Source organism: Odontesthes bonariensis, chromosome 8 (assembly GCF_027942865.1).
Source record: "Odontesthes bonariensis isolate fOdoBon6 chromosome 8, fOdoBon6.hap1, whole genome shotgun sequence".
NCBI classification, from domain to species: Eukaryota; Metazoa; Chordata; class Actinopteri; order Atheriniformes; family Atherinopsidae; genus Odontesthes; species Odontesthes bonariensis.
Window position 1 is genome coordinate 17982450 of NC_134513.1, and position 22277 is coordinate 18004726.

Here is a 22277-nt window from a genome sequence, read left to right on the forward strand (position 1 = left end):
TTGCAGGCGCTGATGATACATTCTGGCCAGCAGTTGGAATTGTCGTGTGTTATTTTGTATGTTCTGATGCTGGTGAGGAAAGGAGACCCAGCAGGTGGCCTGCGATTTGTGCCATTTCCTTTTGTTGGTTTGGTGTGTAAGAGCTCTTTGTTGTCGACCTAACTTCTAATAGGTGACAACGACTGAAACAACGACTCTAAGTGTGAATGTTGACTTCTATTAAAGGACTTGTGGTGGTATACTGAAACAACTTCAGAGGGAAAATGGCTAATTCAATCATTTGTTCAACAAAAAAGTCCTTAGCCTCTTTATATGCTGCAATCGAGACCATTGGAGCTTGATGTTTCTTTTGTGTATGTAAATGAGAAAGATGATGTCCTTTGCTACTCTATGAAGAATAAAACGTGCAGAATGGTTACAATGTAGATGTCATGTTCTTGGTAATATTTTGGGTTCACTTGTTGGCAACCAGTCTCTGACAGCATCATTCTGAATTCTCTCACCTTTCATCCATGCAATCGTTTATCAGCTGCAAGAGGCCTTTTAAACCCATAACATTTCAATTCAATTCCATTTTATTTATATAGCGCCAAATACAACAAATTAGGGATGCAGCGATACCACTTTTTTTTTTCAAACCGATACGGTACAGATACTTGGATCTGAGTACTTGCCGATACTTCTACCACATGGATGTACCAATTGAAGCCAATTGGAATTCAATTAATTGTAATCATAATTATTTACAAAATAATCCAATTCATTCATATAGAGCCAATTCAAAAACAATTTCCTAGCTAAGGAAACCAACACATTGCACCGAAACTTGTCTTCAGTCCAATCTCCCGTCCTGAGCGTGCCTGAGGCGACTGTGGAAAGGAACGACTCCCTTTTAACAGGAAGAAACCTCTGGCAGAACCAGACTCAGGAAGGGTGGCCATCCGCCTCCACCACCTGGGGTCTGAGAAGACAGAAAAGAGGGGAAAAACCCACTGTAACAGTATTCAAAGGATACCTGTTGGAACAGGGAAACACGAGTTAATGACCACAATAATGTTACATGTACATAATATCATTTGAGAAATTAAACAGGGGAAAAAGAGAGTAAAGTGAGGAAAGGTGTGACAGATGAGGCCCCCCAGCAGTCTGGGCCTATAGCAGCTTAACTATGGGATGTTTCAGGATCACCTGAGCCATCCCTAACTATAAGCTTTATCAAAAAGGAAAGTTTTAAGCCTGGTCTTAACCCATTTAGGCCGGGAAAGCATTGCCGCATTTCTACCTTTAAAGCCGGGGGCGCTGTTGCGTTATTCTACCTTTAAGGCCGGGAAAGCATACACGTCTTTTTCAGACGGTAGCGATTGTGAGGAGTTTCTTGGCTTTGATGATGCTGATGAAAGTGCTGACCCAATTGATCAAGCTTTATGGCTAGCACATATGTTTGAGGATGATTTTGAAGGGTTTGAAAGTGAGTGGAAGACTGACAATTACCACCGTAATCGACGGAGAGATTTCAACCGCACACCAGGGGTGAAAGTCGATTTACCTGCAGATGCCACACCGTTGCAGGCATTTAATCATATTTTTACTGAGGAGCTTTGGGCGCATCTCGTTTCCGAGACGAATAGATACAGTGAGCAGGTACTTCAGACTCCAGCTCGAGCAAAGATGGCAAGGTGGTCACACGTAACTGTGCCGGAGATGAAAAAGTTTATTGGAATGTGTATGGGCTCCTTGTGCTGCCAGTACGAAGAGATTACTGGCGATAAAATAAATAGATAAATAAATAATTTAAATATAAAATTAAATTTAATTTTATTTTATTACTGTTTTCTAATTGAAAATAGTGCTGTTCCTGCACTTTCCTTTTTACATGTTCTATTTTCGTGAAGGTGTATGTAAATAAACTCAATTTCCAAAGAAAGCCACAGGTGTAAGCTCTCAAATACTTTTTGAATTTTGTTTCTATCTGCTACAGAGGCTGAGAAATCAATCATTTAGTAGGCGTTGACACAATTTCTGAATTTCCAGAAATACTTCAGGTTTTAGGGGGTCTTTCTGAAATCGCCCATAGGTTTTACAGGCATTCTTTTCCAGGCGTCTTAGGCCTAAATGGGTTAAAAGTGGAAAGGGTGTCTGCTTCCTGGACATTTACTGGCAGCTTATTCCACAAGAGAGGGGCCTGATAACTGAAGGCTCTGCCTCCCATTTTACTTTTAGAAACTCTAGGAACCACAAGTAAACCTGCAGTTTGGGAGCGAAGTGCTCTGTTAGGAAAATATCTTACAATGAGATCTTTAAGATAGGGGGGATCAAATTGGAGAATAACGTTTTCAATTCTTTACAGACCCCTGGCTTTACCGAAACATTTCAGATAATTACATTAATTTAGTAGAGACTTTTATCCAAAGTGACTCAACAAGCAGGGAAGTACTGCGGTTTACGTGGGATTAGATTTCTTGCTCACTGATACTTTGACATCTAAACTGGAAAAGTTGGAGTTTGAACCGGCAGCCTTCCCATTGAAGAACAACCACCGTACTTCCTGAGTTACAGCTGGCTGTCATCATGCAGCATGGTAGATAATCCTGCCATGTTTCAGTTAGCAAACTGTCCCTTGATTAAGTTTCCAGTTCCAGTTTCCAGTTTTTACCACCCTGTGATAATCCCATTCTGATGAGGGGCTTTGAGGAGCTGGTTCCACAGTACATCAAAGACGACATCAGTGCTGACTTCACAAATGTGACAGGATGCAGGTTCGAGTTGGAGTTTAAATGCAAAAGGCAGGTAGTAAAGGCTGAGGGCAGCGTCCAGGGCAGGGAACGGAGCCAGAATATCATACAGAATCTGAGCTTGACCTTGCCTGCAATTACTGATTTTGATGCCCTTAATTTTAGATTATGAGTGTATTATTTTGCCTGTTTAGTATAGTTAAAAGTTAATTTTGCCTAATTTTCTTGAGGAATTTGCTGTTTTCTTGAGATAAAGAGCTTTGGTTTCTTAAAATCACCAAGTCATTACAGTTGCAGCTTTAAAAATTAGCAGGTGGGTGTTGACATCTAATTTCATCATTACTCCAGTCATTAGAGTTCATGAGGATCTATTAAATGAAGTCCAGGCATACATGTGTACTTCTATTTCCTGCAATGAGCACAGATGAGTTAAACCAACTCTGCTACACTTCAACCAGTAGGTGCAACTTCAGGCCATCCCACTGTTTGTGTAAATGTGAAAAAAAACTTTAGAAAGCCAGACGAACAAAATATATAAAGCCATTAACTCAAGATAATGGCATACGTTTATCCATTATCATTACAAAATCCTCTGTTAGATTAGATAATGAGATAAGTAAGTGGGGATCTTGAAATGATATTAAAAAATGCTTCAAGCATGGCCTCCCCTTGTTTTTCATAGGATCGGAGTCCCAGGGAGCCAGGAATGGTGGTGGCAAGTGTCAGATACAAGAGATGTAGGGCACGAGAGAAAAGTTTTTGAACAGTTTTCAAGCATAAATGATTCAGTGTAGAATTAGACCTGCTAAAAATGGTGTTTACATTCTGGAGGAAGAGCAGTGGTAATGTGGTTAGCACTGTTGCGTCAGAGCAGACAGATTCTGTCCTGCATTCTTTCCATAGAGGGTTTTTTCTCTTTTTTACTGGATGCTCTGGCTTCCTGCCACAGTCCAAAGACATGCACCTTACGTTATCTGATGGTAATTCAAATGGTGATTCCAATTTGGCTGTAGATTTGGGTGCGTGCGTGTGCATGACAGTGGTTATCTGTCAGTGTTAACCCTGTGATTAAGGGGTTATATCCCAGTGATTTAATCTGTCTTATGCCCAATGTCAAGCCCTCTAACAATCCACAGCTAGAAAGGTGGTATAGCTAATGGATGGATGGATGAATCATCAACACCCCGGCAGAATTTCCTGGTGTGACCAGTCCAATCAGCATTGTTTCAAAGAGGATAAAGAATTTGTTCAAGTGTATTTAAAAAGTCAATGATAGGTTATGCTTTATTTTAAGATGATCATATTATATATCCCAACAGACAATGCTCACTTCAATATTTACCTTCAATTTAGAAGTTGCTGTCTGCTGCGGAACCGGAAAAGAAAGTAATTGGCGGATCCACCAAACATGGAGAAGGGTACGGAACTTTTACTCGGCCATTTTCATTTTAAAGTTCTTCCAGACGGCGGAGTCGACAGAACCAAAGTCATCTGTAAACACTGCCAAGTTGAATTGTCTTCTCACCGTAGTAGTTCCAGTCTAAAATATCACTTAAAGGCAAAACACACAACTGATAGCAGGAAGTCATTCAAGGAAACAGACAGTGGAGCGAGGCTTCTACATAAAAACTACAGAAAGATGCTGATGTTAAAAGTGTGTTTGCACGACAAATGTTATGGCACTTTCATTCATATGGCAGCACATTTAAAATAAACTAAATGCTAAAAGCTATACACTACTTTTGAATTCATGTTTGGATTTTGCATTAAATGCGATTAATCGTGATTAATCAGGGAAATCATGTGTTTAGGAGCTATTTGTAAAGTTGGTTTTTGTTTTTTGGTTCTAGTTGTAAATTTAATTGGCTAATTATGAGTAACTTTATTTAATTAATTTCAGTGCTTTATTTAGATTATATTTTTTTGCCAATATTCTTTGTTAGTTATTTGTTTAGAATATTTTCGGTAATTGGGTCACACTGGGCACCTGAGGCTATTTGTGTAGGTAGGCACCTGGAGTACCAGCATGCACCTGGGTGGGCCAATGTTTTTTTAACAGGGAAAAAGAGAGAGCAGCAGGCATTGTATTCTTTTGTTTGTTTTATTGTTTGGAAATAAATCATCAGAAAACGCAAGAATTCATTTTGGACATTCATCTTCTTTTGCCTGCGTTAAACCACATTCCCCATGGTGCATCAGTGGTCTTTTGATTTTGTTAGGTTTAAGTTTAATTTGTTTTTTTTTATGGACAACTGTGATTAATTAGATTAAAAATTTGAATCGTTGCCCAGCCCTAATAATGATATGATCCCAACTCCTTACCGGTAGGTGGCGGTAATGCACCATAGCATTGTTTGCCAACCGCCAATGAACACCAAAAGAAAAAAAAAAAAAAGAAAAAAACCCCGCATACCTGCAGAGAGAGAGAGAGAGAGAGAGAGAATCCCTTCCATCACTACTCCACACTAGAGGAGATTGATTTAACCACGCTCACTGGTGGCGGCGTTTTGAATCTGCTGTTTAGTTAGACATTAGCACTTTGTTCCTGCCTGTAAAGATGTCGGCTCGAAACCCAGGCACAATCCTCGGTAAGTGAAACCACGGCCAAGCGATTCGTACTGTGGTAGCTGCTGCTGTCCTGTCATTTCCTTAGAAACACGCGCATTCATCTTCAATTTACTCACACTCAAACAACGCTTTACATATTATGTGCGTTACGTGACGTTCAGAAGCCAATGCACATTGAGTCGTTTGTTATTAAAAGCACAACAGTCAAGAGCGGTAAGTTTGAGTAGCCTTAACATTCTGGAGTTTAATGTGTAACCAGAGGTCAATGACATCGCGAACGAAGATGACACGTTGTCATGATATAGCAGTTCTAAAAAGTCTAGTTTTCTACTCACATTTTATACTACTTTAAGCTCTATCTCAGCAGCTAGTGGGACTACAGTCAGACTTCCTTATGAAAGTGTGATTGGTTTCTCGTGAAACCCATGTGAAGCCCATGTGTCACAGCTCAGCTGACTGGTTAAAGGGATAGTTCGCCTCTTTTGACATGAAGCTGTATGACATCCCATATTAGCAATATCATTTATGAACATTGACTTACCCCCTTCTGCGTCCTGTGAGCGGAGTTCCAGCCTCGTTTTGGTGTTGACAAAAGTAGTCCGGCTAGTTGGCTGGGGTGTAAAAAATAAAGCGTTTTGCTTCTCAAAACAATATGCGTTCAAAAGAGTAATACATTTGCATCATAAAATCTTTCTCCAGGAAAAAGTCAGACCTCACAATCGCTCGGTACTATTTTCTCTCCCTTCGTATCACTGCGTGCTGCCACCTGCCGACAGCCGCGCCTGTTACGGTGTTTACTGCTTGGTCTGCACAGCACGCCAACTAGCCGGACTACTTTCGCTTCATGTCAAAAAAGGCGAACTATCCCTTTAACCGTGTTGTTGAGAATCAGTTTTATGATGTTAAACCAACGCTGATATTTTCAGATGATGAGACATGAAGATGCACATGACAGTAGCTATGGATTCCTTACTGATGAAGCACCAGTGTGACATGTCTTTGCTGCCCTCACATTAGATGTTTTCTGTAAAGGTCCAGTGCCTTAGATTTGGTTCCCTTTTTGAGAATCAATACTGTTCGGACTTGTCTTTCCCAGCAATACATGGAAAACAAAATCTGTTTATTTCAGTGAGTTGCGCATCCAGTTTAATGATGAATTTGGGCCGTATTTGTCCAGAGCCTGGCTAAAAAGTGAAAACAAAACATGTTCCATGATCTAATGCAAATTGGTCCCTTTGTTCACATTTTCATACGTTTTTAAACAGGTGAGATTTTTAGGTAGTGTGAAAAGGGGAATTGATCTGAGGTCAGCACAGGCACAGCACATCCATACTTTATGCGTTATATCTACAGCTTCAACATCAAGTCACCTGTAGAGAGAACCAGTGCATATTATTCACTTGCTAGTTAGGCATGTAAGTATTATGACTTGATTATTATTTCGATATCATTTTTTATGATGAGCATCCTATTTTAAGCGTTGCGTGCTTTATTTTGCTAATAAAAAAAAATATGCATCACTTAAAAATAGCATAAGTGTTGAGACACTTACACACATTCATTTCAAAAGACGAGGAAAGTAAAGGAAAAGCCTGTATGAAAGAAGCCTGACCTTGAGCACCACTATATCTAAGAACTTCAGCCTCTGTGAAGTGTTAAGAAGTACGAGGTGTCAAGTGCTACACAACCATCTGTGGATGAGATAAAACGTTGAAGGATAAAGAGTCTGCCAGAAAGGCAGATGTTTCAAAGGTTTTATGGACCTTTGAAACGAGGGACTCTTGATCGAGCGAATAATATGTCTGTACTGGATTGCTAACACAGGGCACCACTCCGGTGTAATAAGGGTATAGGAGGGGTACTGGTAGAGGCAAATATAGGTATGTATTTAATGTTTTTTTTTTTTTTTTTTCCCTTATTGTTACTGTCTTTTATTGGAATCCAGACTTGGAAAGGATATCCAAAGTAAGAGTGAATACACAGGCCATCCTGAAGAGGGCTCAGCACATTCAAGGACAAAAGGTCCCCAAGAAACAGTGGCAGGTAAGTGCTCCTTTTACCAGATTCTAGTGTGTAGTAAAACAGTCTATACTTCTTCAACTGTTAACAAATTACATGGCTATCCCTTTATATATCTGTATCTGAATGTGAGGTTCTTTCCAAAAATTTGTTTTCTAGACCAAAATGAAAAATCTTATAACAAAGCATTCTCCATCTTCTGATTTGCTTCGATCAATAATGGAAAGAAAACAGATAATGGCTATGATTCTTTTTTTTTTTTTTTTTTTTTTTTTTTTTTTTTTTTTTTTTTTTTTACATCTGAGACGAGTAACATTACCTGTAAGTTATCTCTGCTACATACATGTTATATTGTCTATGTGTCCGAAGTGAACTAATTTGATCATTATGGTAGATATATACACAATTGATGCTGGACCCATAACCTGCTCTGGAGCAGTTTTATGTTGAGAGTTTCTGATTGTATTGCTCATGAGATACTCCATCCTTTCATCGGTTCTCATCCCAATGATTTCCTAGACAGCAAAATCCGACTGAAAAAATGCAGAACTACTACTGCTATCACATTACATCACAAGCACTTTGGTTGTTTAAATGTGCCATATAAATAAATTAGGGCTGGGCGAGTTAACTCGTTATTATCGCCTTAACTTGTTAATTATTTAACGCCGATAAATATTTTATTGCGCATTAACGCAGCTTTTGTTATTGTAAAAGTCTGTTGAATGCATCACATTCACACAGTTACAGCAAACACCACGAAGCATGGAGTAATAAAATAAAAATAAACTAGCAGGTAACATCACCGTTACAGGTGCTCCTCGGTCTCTGTGTGAAGCTCACGGAGCTAACCGGCGCTACTTCCTGTTTTACTTGTTTCAACAAGTAAAACATAAAAAAAATATAAAAACTACAGAAAGATGCTGATGTTAAAAGTGTGTTTGCACAACAAATGTTATGGCACTTTCATTCATATGGCAGCACATTTAAAATAAACTAAATGCTAAAGGCTACACACTACTTTTGAATTAATTTTTGGATTTTGCGAACAAATGCGATTAATCGTGATTAATCAGGGAAATCATGTGATTAATTAGATAAAAAGTTTTAATCTGAATCAGAATTTAAACTGAATATAGATATAGATAGAACTAAGTATACCTGTTGTGGATCCTTTGCCGGCAAAGTCGAGCTTTCCTGGTTCAGTGGGTGCCCATTGGGCATTGTCCTGTCACAGAAAGTGATCGAAACAGACACCAGCCTGCCGGTTTGGGGCAGTATATGTGAGGGGCCGATGTGCGAGAGGTCTCTGAAATTGTTTCTCTCCCTAAAGTGCTTTTCTTTCATTTCTCATTTCCATGTTCTGGTGAGAACTGACAACTTGATAACGGTGGCTTATATCAATCGCCAAGGGTGTTCCCAAACAAAATGTCCACTGTTCTTCTCCATTCACGACCCTCGATGCTTGTGCACATTTGGCCCCGTGTCCTCCTGTACACGTTTTCCTCTCGAGCCCTGATAGCGTCCATTCTGTCCAGGGTGAGGGAACACGCTAAATCTGCTAGCTTTGCTCGGGCCAACAGCGCATTGGCTGGCTGAGAATTATCAGCGTCTGTGCAGACAGCTATGCCAGCTCCTGCTTAGCAAGGACATGCTGCCGTAGGCAGGGTGAACGATATTTCACCCTCAACCAGAACACCTGGCTCTGTAGGAATGCCCCCTGAGTGGTATTCTAAGCACGGTGGGGCTGCCCTTAGTGTAATCAATATCATTCAGAGCATCCTCCACTAGGTCTCTCTGTGACGGTAAGTGTAGGTTATTTGAAGAGTGGTGCCTCAGAGCAGTGTTGGTGTGTTTTTGTAATTCGTACAGGAGTTAATTGTGGCATTCTCTCCTCCACCTTCTTCTGTGCCTAAAGAATGGCGGCGGTGTTTGTTGTCTCCAGTTCACAAAGCAATGACTTTCCCACTGGATTGTGGGAGCATTTGCCCAAGCCTACACGAGGCCGGGCTTGAATATAGGCCAGTCTGTTTAGGTCTATGTTGTTGCTGGCAATGTTGCTGTTTATGTCCTATACAGCTGAACTTTTTTTTTTTTTAACCTTTAAACTCAATATACCTGCACTTGAAACTCAAGAAGAACATTTAACCCTTAGCCTGTTCCATAATGAAGGAAATTTCGGAGCTCATTTTAGTTTTTGACCAGGTTGTTTCACAATCAACAGGCTATTTTCTATGACAGATACCATCGACTCGTTAATATATTAAGCTGTGTTTTATCAGCTCCAACAGACAGTAAATATGTCAACATTTGAAAACAGTGTGTCTTTATCATCAAATGCTATAGGTTCCCATGGCAATGACACCTTTCGCTTGTGAAACTGTGATAGCGAATACATGACTCAACAGGTTATATATTGAAGCCTGTTAATGATTACGTTGGGTGAACTAGATTTAAAAAAAGACACCTCTGTGGCACTAAATGTTTTGACTTTGTAGGCTAACCCATTAATCTTGCCTGGTCTCCACTGTTGAGCGCAGGCTGAATCCATGGAATTTCAGAAAAGTTGCTGGTTCACTGTCTGACGCTCTGTTGCTACACCAACACTCCACATAAAGGATCTACCCCGATAAGCACATGATAGTTTACATGGAAAAATGTACAAGATATTTCATTTGTTTTCTTAATGCACATGATAAGCAAACGAGGAAACATTGCATCATGTATATATATTCATCGCGCTGATCAAGCATGCTCAGTAAAGCTCAGGATTTGTAGATGACAGCATACACGGGGCAGAGATAACTTTGCGGTTATGTTATTTGTCTCAAACTGGAAAAAAATAACAAATAAATTTGCAATTAGTTTTTTGTTTCCCTTTTTTTTTCCCTGAGTACAAAATCAGAAATTTGATAAGAATTTATTGTCTAAAAATAATTTAAAAAAAAGCCTTTTTTTTTCTTCTTAGAACTGGAATGAACAAATATGTTGTCTCTATGTATGTCTTATTATTTTTAAGGATTTTGTGCACTCCCAACCCAAAATAAATAGTTTTTAGTAATGGCCACAAGAACATCTCCATTGCTAGCATCTTAGGAATTCATTTTTGTTCAGTGCTATTTCTTTCTGTTTTTCATTCAGTCTGCCTGGCTACTGAAGGCTGTTACATGTATTGACTTGACAACACTGGCTGGAGATGATACACCCTCCAACGTCCATCGGCTCTGTCTTAAAGCCATCCAGCCAGTCCGGTATGACTTGCTCAAGAAGATGGACATGCACGACAAAGGTTTGCTCCCGCATCTGGCTTTTACTGTCAGTCTACCACTTTTTGGTCTGAACCACTGTTAGGCTTGATCAAAAATGGATTAGTAAATACATCAATATAGAAATTAGATGAAAATTGAATGAAAAAAAAAACTTTATTTATCCCAAAAGGATAAATGATGCTAGGTGTTCAGCATCTCCAGACACAGTGAAATAGCATTTATTTACTCATTTATTTAAAGTTTATTTTCAAATACTGCAACTTCTGCTTGATTTAGACTTTTTATAACATAGAATGTAAGAAATTCAAGGGATCACTGTCTTGCATTTTGCAGGGACGTCCAGTTCACCTATTGACAAAATTGCTTGTTCAATAACAGCAAACAGATCTCATCTGTTGAGCATGTCCTATTTCTGTTCAAACATGAATCTAACCTGCAGAGGGAGACACAGACCATTTCACTAGTAGGTTTCCTCACAGCGCTGCTTCTTGTTGTGTTTTGTTAGGAATAACTACAGCAGCAGTGTGTGTTTATCCATCTCGTGTGGCCGATGCTGTCAAATCATTAAAAGCAGCTAACTCCAGCCTATCTGTTGCCTCAGGTAAGTCACCTGAAACTTATTTACACCTGCAATAACACTTAATTACTAAAAAATGTACACTAAGCTAATGTGTTTAGTTTGTGGAAAGTGTAAAAATGTGCATATATGTGTGTGTTTTGTTCATAGTTTGTTTTCCCTGCTTTCCTAGTGGCCACTGGGTTCCCAGCAGGCCAGACACCGCTGGAGACACGGCTGCAGGAGGTCCGCATGGCAGTCAGCCATGGTGCTACGGAGATCGACATAGTCATAAACAGGACGCTTGCTCTCACAGGGCAGTGGGAAGGTATGCTCTGACACAACAAGTAACCTTACTGTTGCTGTAATTACAACACCATCTGTCAGTTAGTTTCACAATGATTCTTGTTTTTTTTTCTCCAAAAGTAAGAACATTGTTTATTCATTTAAATGTAGAGAAAAATTCCTTATTATCCCAATTGTTAATAAAACCAAGAGCTGACTTGAGTAGGTGTAATCTAAGACTCAGCACTGGCACAAAGAGCGTGATGTCTTTCCCTGACCTCTAAACTTTCCAAATACCAATCTGATGGGATCTGATAACATCCATGGGAAGCAAGCCCAACACACAAAGACCATCCCCACAACCCACAGGGCCTAAAGGCTGATTTATGGCCGTCTACGGAGAGCGTGCGTGCGTCTGCCAAAATTCCTATCTATCCGTCGAGGCGACGGAGACCGGACAGGTTGTGATTGGTCGGAAACATCATTTCCGGAATCACTTTTCCGGTTGGCTAGTTCCCTCCTCTCACAACAACAACACCGCCATTTTTGAAAGAGTTTACTGTGTCAACATTTAAAACAAAATGGAGAAAATTTCTCTCTCTCGGTCGCCATCATTCACTGTGAGGAGTGGAACGGAGCCGGAAGGTAAACAATCAATCAATGACTTTCACGATTGACGTTGCGAGATTTGGTCGTTTAATGTAGCGACGCCTACTGATCGGGAGGTGAATTGCCTTGCGTATCCGACATCCCGAGGAGAACTTCGAAAGGTTTAAAGCCTCTCCGTGACTACAGATGGTGACGGAGAAGCACACTGAGGCCTTAAGGGATGCTTTGCTAAGGTCCTCATGCAATACATTCTAGGACACCTTCAGGGCCTCTTTGACCACTCCTTGATTGGTCGGAGCTCTTTTGGCAGGCTGAGGAGAGCACTCTCTATATTAGGGAGGTGGTAATAATGTTAAATTAAATGAAAAATGCTTTCTTTGTCCCAAGGGAAAGTTATATTGTTGCATGTTTTTTTTTTTTTTTTGTTAATCCAACCATTATAAACACCTATTGGTGCTGGCATAAAGGACCTCCTGTATCTCTTTTGCATAAAGAAGCCAGAGCAGACTCTTGCACAGAACCAGCCTTCTTTATCAGTTTGTTCATTTTCTTTTAGTCACTGAATGCAACAGTTTGGTGCAGACATTGAAAGACCTTAGCTTCTTTAAAAGTACAGTCTGTTATGTCCCTTCATGTAGACGGGCTCAGTCTTGCACAATCCACAGCCTTTGATTGGATCGAAGTGAAGTTTTGGTGCAATATGTTGGTTTTCTTAGCTAGGTTACTTTCTTTTAACTGGCTATGTATGTATGAATTGGACTAAATTAGAAAACAATGAATTGGATTTGATTGGTTTATGATTGTATTACAATGAATTGGATTCTAATTGGCTTAAATTGGATTGTATCTTTAAAGTCCCCTGAGATGACATTTGTTGTGATTTGGCACTATATAAATAAAACTGAATTGAATTGAATTGAGCTGAGTTACATTTCCTGTCCAGTCTGCTGTCTAGGTAAACGCCCAGGTATCTGTACTCCTCAACCACCTCCACCGCTTCACCTTGGATGGAGACAGCATTTGGCTTACTCCTGGTCCTCCTAATGTCCACAATCATGTCATCATTTGTTTGTGTTTAAGATTAGGTGATTGATCCCAGACCATACCACAAAGTGATTGACCCTGTACTCATCCTCTTGGCCATCACTGATACACCCAACAAACTACAGAGTCACAAGAGTATTTCTGCAGATGACAAGACTCTGAATTGTACTGGAAATCTGAGGTATACAGAGTGAAGAGAAACGGTGATAGTACGGTCCCCTGTGGTACTCCTGTGCACAACCCATCAGTCTTACAAACTTTGGTCCATTTGTGAAAAGTAGTCAGTAACCCAGGCAGTTGTGGATGCATCAACCTGTATTTTCTGGAGCTTCTTACATAACAGTGCAGGCTGAAATGTATTAAAGGCACAAGAGAAAATAAAGAACACGATTCAAACCGGGGGTGGTGTGGTGGTCAGCACGCGTCGCCTCACAGCAAAAGGGTTCGAATCCCGGCCGGAGCCTTTCTGTGTGAAATTTGCATGTTCTCCCCGTGTATGCGTGGGTTCTCTCCGGGTACTCTGGCTTCCTCCCATCGCCCAAAAACATGCATGTCAGGTTAATTGGCTATTCTAAATTGTCCCGAGAGGCGAGTGTGTCTCTGTGGCCCTTTGATGGACTGGCGACCCATCCAGGGTGTACCCTACCTCTGGCCCAACGCCCGCTTGGATAGTCCCCCCCCTGCTAAATTAGATTAAGCGGGTATAGATGGATGATTCTCACCATGCTGCCTCCTTTATCCAGATGAGTGGGCTCGCTGAAGCAGGTAGATGTTGGCATCCTCAATGCCAACCTCAGGACAATAAGCAAACTGTAGTGGGTCCTGAAAGGTTTTCACCTGCTTCTTTAGGTGAGCCAGTAACGGTCTTTCCAGAACTTTCATGACTTAGGATGTTAGGGCAACTGGTCTGTAGTCACTGAGCGCAGATGCATGAGGTTTTTTAGGTACAGGAACAAGGAAGGATGTCTTCCACATTACTGGAACTTTCTCCTGACTACGGTTGAATTAGGGTTAAAGTAACAGTGAGGAAGTGGAGTTTGATCATGGATAAAGTATTTTTAAGTAAGTGTTTTATTTTTTTTCCCCTCTACAGCTATGTACAATGAGATTCGCCAGTTTCGAGAGGCCTGTGGTGATGCCCACATGAAGACCATCCTGGCTATTGGAGAGCTGGGAACATTCACCAATGTCTACAAAGCCAGTATGGTTGCTATGATGGCTGGTCAGTCTCACAACTTAATTGCACACTTTGACACATTTTATTATGGCTGTGGTGATCACAGTTTGTCTCTTCTTATCAGCAAAGTTAATCTAAAGGTTTGTACCGTAGCCCGGTGGGGCAAGAGGAAAAAAAAAAAAAGATTCTGATCATCCGTTTTTCGAAGTCTGACCAAATTGATATAACTTCATAAGCCCTGAAAGGCAAATGAAAAAAAGAATTCTGAGTGACCTTTTGTTTTTTCACGTCGTGTAAGCTGATGGGAGCATTTCCGTTTGTAATACTCTTTTCTGCAAGATGAGCAGGTTGAACTACAAGCCTCTACCCTTGAATGTCATCCGGCAGACTGAACTGTTTCGTTCTGCTGAGTGCAAAGGCTCATGGGAACATGTTTTTTTTTTTATCGTTGAATTAGAAAAAAGTTAATTTGGTTGGACTTGGAAAATGGATGATCAGAATTTTCGTAATTGCCTTTAGGGCTCAAAGTGAGGAGAAGTGAGGAGAAAAATGTTAAACTGATTTCTTTTTGCTTTCCTCTTCAGGTGTAATATTGTGTAATATAAACCACCATAATATTGTGAAGATTTTTGAAAAAAATTTATGTATGTCTTGCGTGTCTTTTTACTTTCAGCTTTAAAAACCTCACCTAGTGGCTTCAGTTTTGATACATTCATTTCTTTACTTATTCCTATCATCAAATCAAATTTATTTGTATGGGACATTTCATGTACTAAACAATTCAAATTGCTTTACATAAAATAAAAGCATTACAGCAGGGAGATAAAGAGAGGTATAAAGAGAAAGAAATAAAAATAATTTAAAAACAAGCAACAGTCCAGATAATTTAAAAGATATCGTGCAGATTTCATGCATAGACACATGAGAACAGAAAAGTTTTTAACCTGGATTTAAAAATGTCTACATTTGGTGAAAGTTTAATCTCCACTGGCAGTTTGTTCCACTTGTTTGCAGCTTAACAGCTAAATGCTGCTTCTCCATGTTTAGTCTGGACTCTGGACTGGACCAGCTGACCTGAGTCCTTAGATCTTGATTATTATCATTTATTTACTTAGAATTGGGGGTGTAATGGGGGGATTTAGTGCCTTTCCCTTGGTTACTTTTACATATAAACTGGGAAAGTTTGGGATTAAACCAATGATCTTTCAAATTAAGTCAACCACTCTACACCCTGAGCTACAGCCTATCCACCTGTTCTTTAGTTGCATAAATGCCAGGAGTGCATTAAAGGTGACATATAATGGAAAAATCACATTTTTCTGCTCTTGGAAGCATATATTTGGGGTCTGAACCCCCCAAAAACGCATCCCTAGCATTTTTTTAAAGTGTCCCTTTGTTTGAAAGTTCCTCATTTATGAGCCGTTCTGATTTTGATTTAAAAATGACATCACTCTTTTAGGTCACCACCTCCTTTATTAAGGGCAGAGTGTGAGTTAAGCGCCCTCTAAAACAGACTGTTATATGTAAATCCCTGATTTCCAAAAGTCTCAATTTACCAGGTCGAGTAAGCATTGACCCACGGGAGTCATTTTTTTTTTTTCAACCGTTTGTGGCCTTCTTCCACTCAGTGCTCTGCTGGTCAGCTGACCTATGATGACCACTGAAGCACGGTACAGTGACTGACCCTAAAGCCCCATACACACACGTCGCTACTATTTACTCGCTACTCGCTCACTCGCCTACTCGCCACTCGCTTGGGTGCTTTTGCTGACTTGGAGTTGGGTGGCCACTGTTTGGAGAACACTGGGGGAACGTCACCTGTCAATAATCTGTATTCTGCATTTTAATTGGCTACTCGCTTTTACTCGCTTTACTCGCGTCGCTCGAAGTTGAAATATGTTCATCTCGGAATCCGCCCACATCGCATCGCTTGTACTCGCTTGTACTCTCCTCGCCTACTCGCCTCCTCGCCTTGCGTGAACACATAGACATTCTATTGACTTCACTCGCTGAGCGAGTAAATAGCAGCGACGTGTGTGTATGGGGCTTAAGAATCGTGCTCCTGTTCCTTTTGCTGATTTTTTTTTTTTTTTTTTTTTTTTTTTTAGCTGCAAAAACAAAAAGATGACATAAAAAGAATTTTATTTCAATGCCTGAAAATTCCTAAATGATCTGAAAAAGGCCATTTTTTTCAATTTTTTTCAGATGACTTAGTGGAAAGAAACATGGAATCACGTTGTAATTTACGTTTCTAAAATAAATAACTGCACAAGTGTACATTTTCAAATGTGTGCGCAGTCCTGCAACTGTTCAAGCAGGGTTAACTGGCTGCAAAACAGCTGTATTTTATTCATCTTTTATATATATATATATACATAAAAGTGACAAAGTTTAATTTGATCGACTTCTATTGTTCTATCTTCAATTGTTCAATTTTCTTATTTAGCTGCAACAATTGTGTATAAAGTTTCCCTTGAATTTTTATAAAGGTGAACTTGAGCATTTCTTTCTCACACGCATGCGAGCGGGTGTGCAAACAAAGCATATCCTTAACTAGCCATCACATAATAAGCTGACTAAAGAACTAAATTGTCAGAGGCTCAGTTAAAGATCATTATTATAATGCATCGCTTTTGTCGCCACGCTCGCTTCTTAATCTCCCCATGTTCCTATGAATTGCATATGAGATTCCTGAAATTGAATTATAATTTCACCTATCAATCTGTGACGCAGACTATTTTACTCTGCTGTTCGCTGCCAGTGTCCCCCAGCTCGCACAAATGAATAGAGCTTCATTACAGCCACCCGCATTTAATAACCATTATCCATTATCTGGTAATTAAGACTCCCCATAACGAATCTTTAAGATTATGCCAGTTTGAGAGAGAGGGGAGGCTGGAGAAAAAAAAAAAACCTGTCTGGAAGTCATGTGTAGAACAAGTCTTTAATGAACTAGGAAGTGTTGAACTTGTTCCGTTCAGTAATGAACAGTCATTACACACCAGGGAAGCAGAAGGTCTGTTTTTTTTTTTTTTCTTCCAGCCTGTAGTTTGTTGGCAGTCTATTAAAGAGTGTCATTTCATTATCTATTTTTACCAGAAAGCTGATAAAACATAAGCTGTGAAGGAAAAAGTGAAATGGCTGTGAAAGAAAAGAATGAAAATTGTGAGATTCTTTTTCTTTTTCTTTTTTTAAATGAACATGCGGTTGTACTTTGTCAACTGCCAGCATATGTTCTTGTCTGGCCAGGCCAGACCGTCTGCTTCTCTGCTTTAGTGGCTCATCCGATATGTCGAATCATCCTCTACAGGTTTTATTTTGTTTGTCACTGTCCTTACTTGACATTATCGGCAAGATGGCAGAAAAGTTAGCTTAACTGGGCTCAATATGCAATAATGTTCACAACGCACCTTAAAAACTGTCACGTTTCACAGAAGTGACACCGATGGGGCGGTCTGTGGTGTAGTGGGTACAGCAGGCGCCCCATGTACAAGAGGCTATAGTCCTCGCTGCAGCTGGCCCCGGTTCGAGTCCCACATCGGACGAGCCTTTGCTGCGTGTTGTTCCCCCTCTCCCTGCCCCCTGCTTCCTGTCTCTCTACATCTAAAGGCATAAAAAGCCCCCCCCCAAAAAAGTGACACCGATTGTTGAAAACGTCTTGAACCACACGTCAAGAATAGTGGTGGGATCTTGTGATTTCTTAGAATATTTGATTCAAGATTCCTTTACTGTCACTATATAAAGTATACCAAAATTTCATAGTCCATAATGACAGACTTTTTTAATATAAACAGCACAGTGTCTTAGACTAAGATAGCTGTCACATGTTTATGTGAATAATTGTATAGCCTGATGCACACAATAGAGAATGTCATTGAGAGTTTTTGTAAAGGAAAAATCTGTGTGCAGATGTATAGGTCCACGTTCTATGTGTTGCTTCAGACATAAGTTTTGTGACATGGGGTCAGAGTTCCTTGAACTTTAGCACTGCTGACACTTTGCTGCCTATGAGACTCGCAGAACCTCTGTCTGCTCTTTTGGTTTGCACAGAAACCATTCTGTCTGTGTGTCAACGTACTTGGCCATTAAAATCTGATTCTGATTTTATTCCTGAAACACAACAGGTTCAGACTTCATCAAGACTTCCACAGGAAAGGAGGCTGTCAATGCTACTTACCCTGTTGCCATAGTGATGGTGAGAGCGATCCGTGACTACTACTTGTCTACAGGCCAAAAGGTACAGTAGTGTATGTTGCTTTTGAATACTTCCTGGTTTAATTTGGAATTTGAGCTGTAGGTCATCTGTATATGGCTGCTGTATTTGCTAACTGCAGAATTATTTGTAACTTCCATTTAGTAACCATCAGTCCCTAAAAGCATGATCTTAACTATTGCATGTATGTACAGGGTCAAGCAGTTAGCACCGTTCTGTCTTTGGACTGCGGTTTACTGGTGGCACTTTCACAAACCAAGATTCAGAGAGACGGATTGAGTGAAAATAACAGCTTTCACTGATGAAAACTTACACTTCTCATCAGTATTACATTACATTTTGCAGACGCTTTTATCCAAAGCGGCTTACAATAAGTGTGTTCCACATCGGTAGGCAAAAGAACTTCAGGTCACAAGAAATCATAAGTCCATTTCCTTCCAAAACCAAACAGCTAAGAGCACAACTAGTACTAGAGTAAGTGCGGTAAGCTAGGTACCTAGACAAATGGCAAAGACAATTTAGGAAACAAAGACAATTTAGGAAACAAATAAGTGCGTAAGGAGCTAGGACGAAACGGGTGATGTCCTAAGAGTATGTCATGGTTCCCCCAACATCTGATGCGGACCTCATTAATCTGGGCAAAGTCTGGAAGGCATACCCTGAGCAGGAATCGAACACTGATCAAGGGTGGCGATGATACCATTACAACAACCTGCCAGCAAAACATCAGCTACTGATCAACAGAACTGTCACTCAAGACAGTAAGATCAGACATAGGCTGTGTTCGAAACCGCATACTACATACTTGCATACTACATACTCATCGATCAGACAGTATGCAGAGCATTTACCCACAATGCATCTCACTCCTGCCCAAGCCGAAATCAGCCGGCCTGAAGCTGATTTCGCTTAAGCTCTAAACTCTGTAAACTTTAGCAACATTTGAAACATTTTCAGGCGAGAAAGTAGTCGTTTAGATCCCCAACGTGTTGAAAATCTGACAAAATACCGGCTATTTACAAGTTTGTTCCCACGAATTCGGTGCTACTAAAGCTAGCCGCAGTGAGCAATGCACTTCCGGTTATTTTCACAAAAATAAAATACCCGTTGCCTTTTATCATAGGGAAAGCCATTATGATACAATTGGTGCTTTTGTTTTGAAAACAGGAAGTGAACCTACCCTCGTTGTAGCTAGCTTGAAACTGCCGTTTTGACAGGAAATGACAATCGGCGACGTCACGTTACGTTGCATCTTGGGTAGTTTCAGTATGAGTAGTAACCTCATGATGCATACCCAACATTTTGGCGAATCTAGTATGCATCTGGGAACTTCTCGCTTACTCAAACTCGCTTACTAACTCAAAAAGTTAGTATGAGTAGTGGGAGTAGTAGGAGACGTATGCGGTTTCGAACACAGCCATAATCTATGCCTTGCCTGAACTGACTACAAGGAACCCTATGACTCAATGCCACATACATAGATACTGGAATTCTGGGAATTCACAATGTCAACAGGACACGAAGAGCCTTCATCAAGAACTCAATGGGACTGTGGAAGACGGCCCTTGATTCAGATTGAGGGTAATTAAGATTGGCTATGGATACTGGTTCAAGTTTCGATGTGGAGCAATCATAAGCAACCTCTTCTACATGGATAACATTGGGATTGGGTCATTGTGATATAGCTTGGACTAGATAAATGCAGCTGCATCACATCAAATAGAGGCAAGATGATCATAACTGAAGGGGTTGAACTTCCAGAGGGCAATATAGCAGACATTCAGGACGGCTACAAATACCTTGGGTTCCCACAGGCAATGTTGTCTGGATGGAGAGAACAAAGTCCTCGCCATCAATATGAATGCCCTGCCAGGCTGGGGGCCAGTGAGCATCAGCACAGCTTTCTAGGAAACAATAAGTGTCCAAGAATACATAGGCCCCAGTGATTAACTGGGGGTACTATGTAGTATTATCAAAGATATGCTGTTGTTATAGATGGATAACAGATTACAATTCAAATCGGGTGGCAAACATTTAGAAAGTCAAAGTATAGCAGAGAGAGGTGTAGTGGAAATCTTCAGAATTTGCCATGAATAAATTGGAGTGTTTTTTTTGTATCTTGGCAGCAACTTAGCTGAAAATGTCGTACACGGCATCAACAGGTAGCCCAGGTGAAGTCTTTCAGGAAACAACATGGACAGGAACTGAAAGCTAGCACCACACCATCTGCTGCCAGTGATCACTCCAACCTTTCCCCTTTCACCTTTCCCTCTGTCTCGGTCTTTGTTTTTCATGTGTCATCATAGGTGGGCTTTAAGCCAGCTGGAGGAATTCGGACCGCACAAGAGTCTCTGGTGTGGCTGACTCTGATCAAAGAGGAGCTGGGTAACGACTGGCTCTGCCCTCACCTGTTTCGCCTGGGTGCCAGCAGCCTTTTGGCTGACATTGAGAGACAGGTGAGAATTCAACTCAAAAACTCATTACTCCCTACGCACCTTCATTTTTGCCTACTCACATATCCTCTCTCCTTTTTTTTTTTTTTTTTTTTCCCTTCTTGTTTCTACAGATCTACCATCACGTGACTGGACAGTACGCAGCCTATCATGAGCTGCCCATGGCCTGAAGTTATTGGTGTCTTTTTTTTTTTTTTTTTCTTTTTAGAAAACAAGTCAGAGCCACAGACATGCAAAATAAGGCTCAGTCAGAAGGAACGATACTAATACATCTGCTCTGTTAACCTTGCCACACTTACTGACAGACATGATTAATTAGTGTGAAAGGTACTTTTTAAGGAATAACTAGTGCTTTTGGAGGTAAGAAAACCTAATGAAGGATTAGGTTTTCTTTCTTTTTACCATTGTAAGATTTCATCCATGGCCCTTGATTATCCTCAGCAAAATTAAAGATAAGATATGCTGAGTGACTCCTGTTCTTTCGACCGTTGATCTGAAACTTAGAATAAATGGATAATCCTATGTAACATCTTGAACAAGATATGTGCCCACTGTTGTGGAAATTAAGTCACGCTTTTCCAAGCATATTTAAACTTTTTTTAAAGAACACCAAGAAATTACAAAGACTGACCTATTTTTATTACCTGCACACAGCAACTATTTCTGGTTTGTTTCCCATGGTTTGGTCAGCACCGGCCAAAACAAAGTGGTATCGAACCTGGAACAGAAACAGCCTCTTTGACAGACACTTTCAGTGACCTTTATTACTGAGACTCACTGACACAACAAGAAGGTAGATACACAAATTAGTACGGTTTAGACAATATAATCAGAACGGAGAATAAGTTGACCTCAAAGTACATATGCTAATTTTCTACTAAAACCCATTTATGATAAAAGTAGGCATACAAAAACTGAAAACACATCTGCAGTGCAGGTGGTTTTGTCCCTAAGCACCAGTTGAAAAATGTTTTTGATTACCTTTAAAACAGTGCTTTGCAAAGAAAATGTCTGTAAAAGTTTACCAATCATAACCCATTTTATATATTATTGATCTATTATATTTTATTATTTGCAAAGATGAGCAAAAAATAAATAAAATGCCAGAACAAAAATGAATCTGTAATTAAAAGGAAGGTTGATAAACACAATAGTAACCAAATGCTTGTATCACAACTTTTATTGATTGCATTGCTGGCATCGAGTTCTAGATTTGATTGTAGTTTTTCATTTCCATTTAGTTGGGAGTCAAAACACTGAAAATCATTTCCTTTGTACTTGTGCCTTTTCAAATGAAGTTTCAAACTAATTCATAAATGATGGATTGAAGTTTTTGTTGCATTTCATTAAAT

The 22277-nt window shown here is 40.1% G+C and overlaps 1 protein-coding gene across 1 annotated transcript; it reads left to right on the top strand.

Moving 5' to 3' along the window:
* The first annotated feature begins 5163 nt into the window (after positions 1-5163).
* On the top strand, positions 5164-21125 carry dera (deoxyribose-phosphate aldolase (putative)). The gene is made up of 9 exons (XM_075472543.1): positions 5164-5320; positions 7246-7343; positions 10461-10608; positions 11094-11189; positions 11338-11472; positions 14176-14304; positions 18384-18496; positions 20779-20928; positions 21039-21125. Exons 1-9 carry the CDS (start codon positions 5290-5292, stop codon positions 21093-21095), a joined length of 957 nt encoding a protein of 318 aa, XP_075328658.1. The 5' UTR covers positions 5164-5289; the 3' UTR covers positions 21096-21125.
* The last annotated feature ends 1152 nt before the right edge of the window (positions 21126-22277 follow it).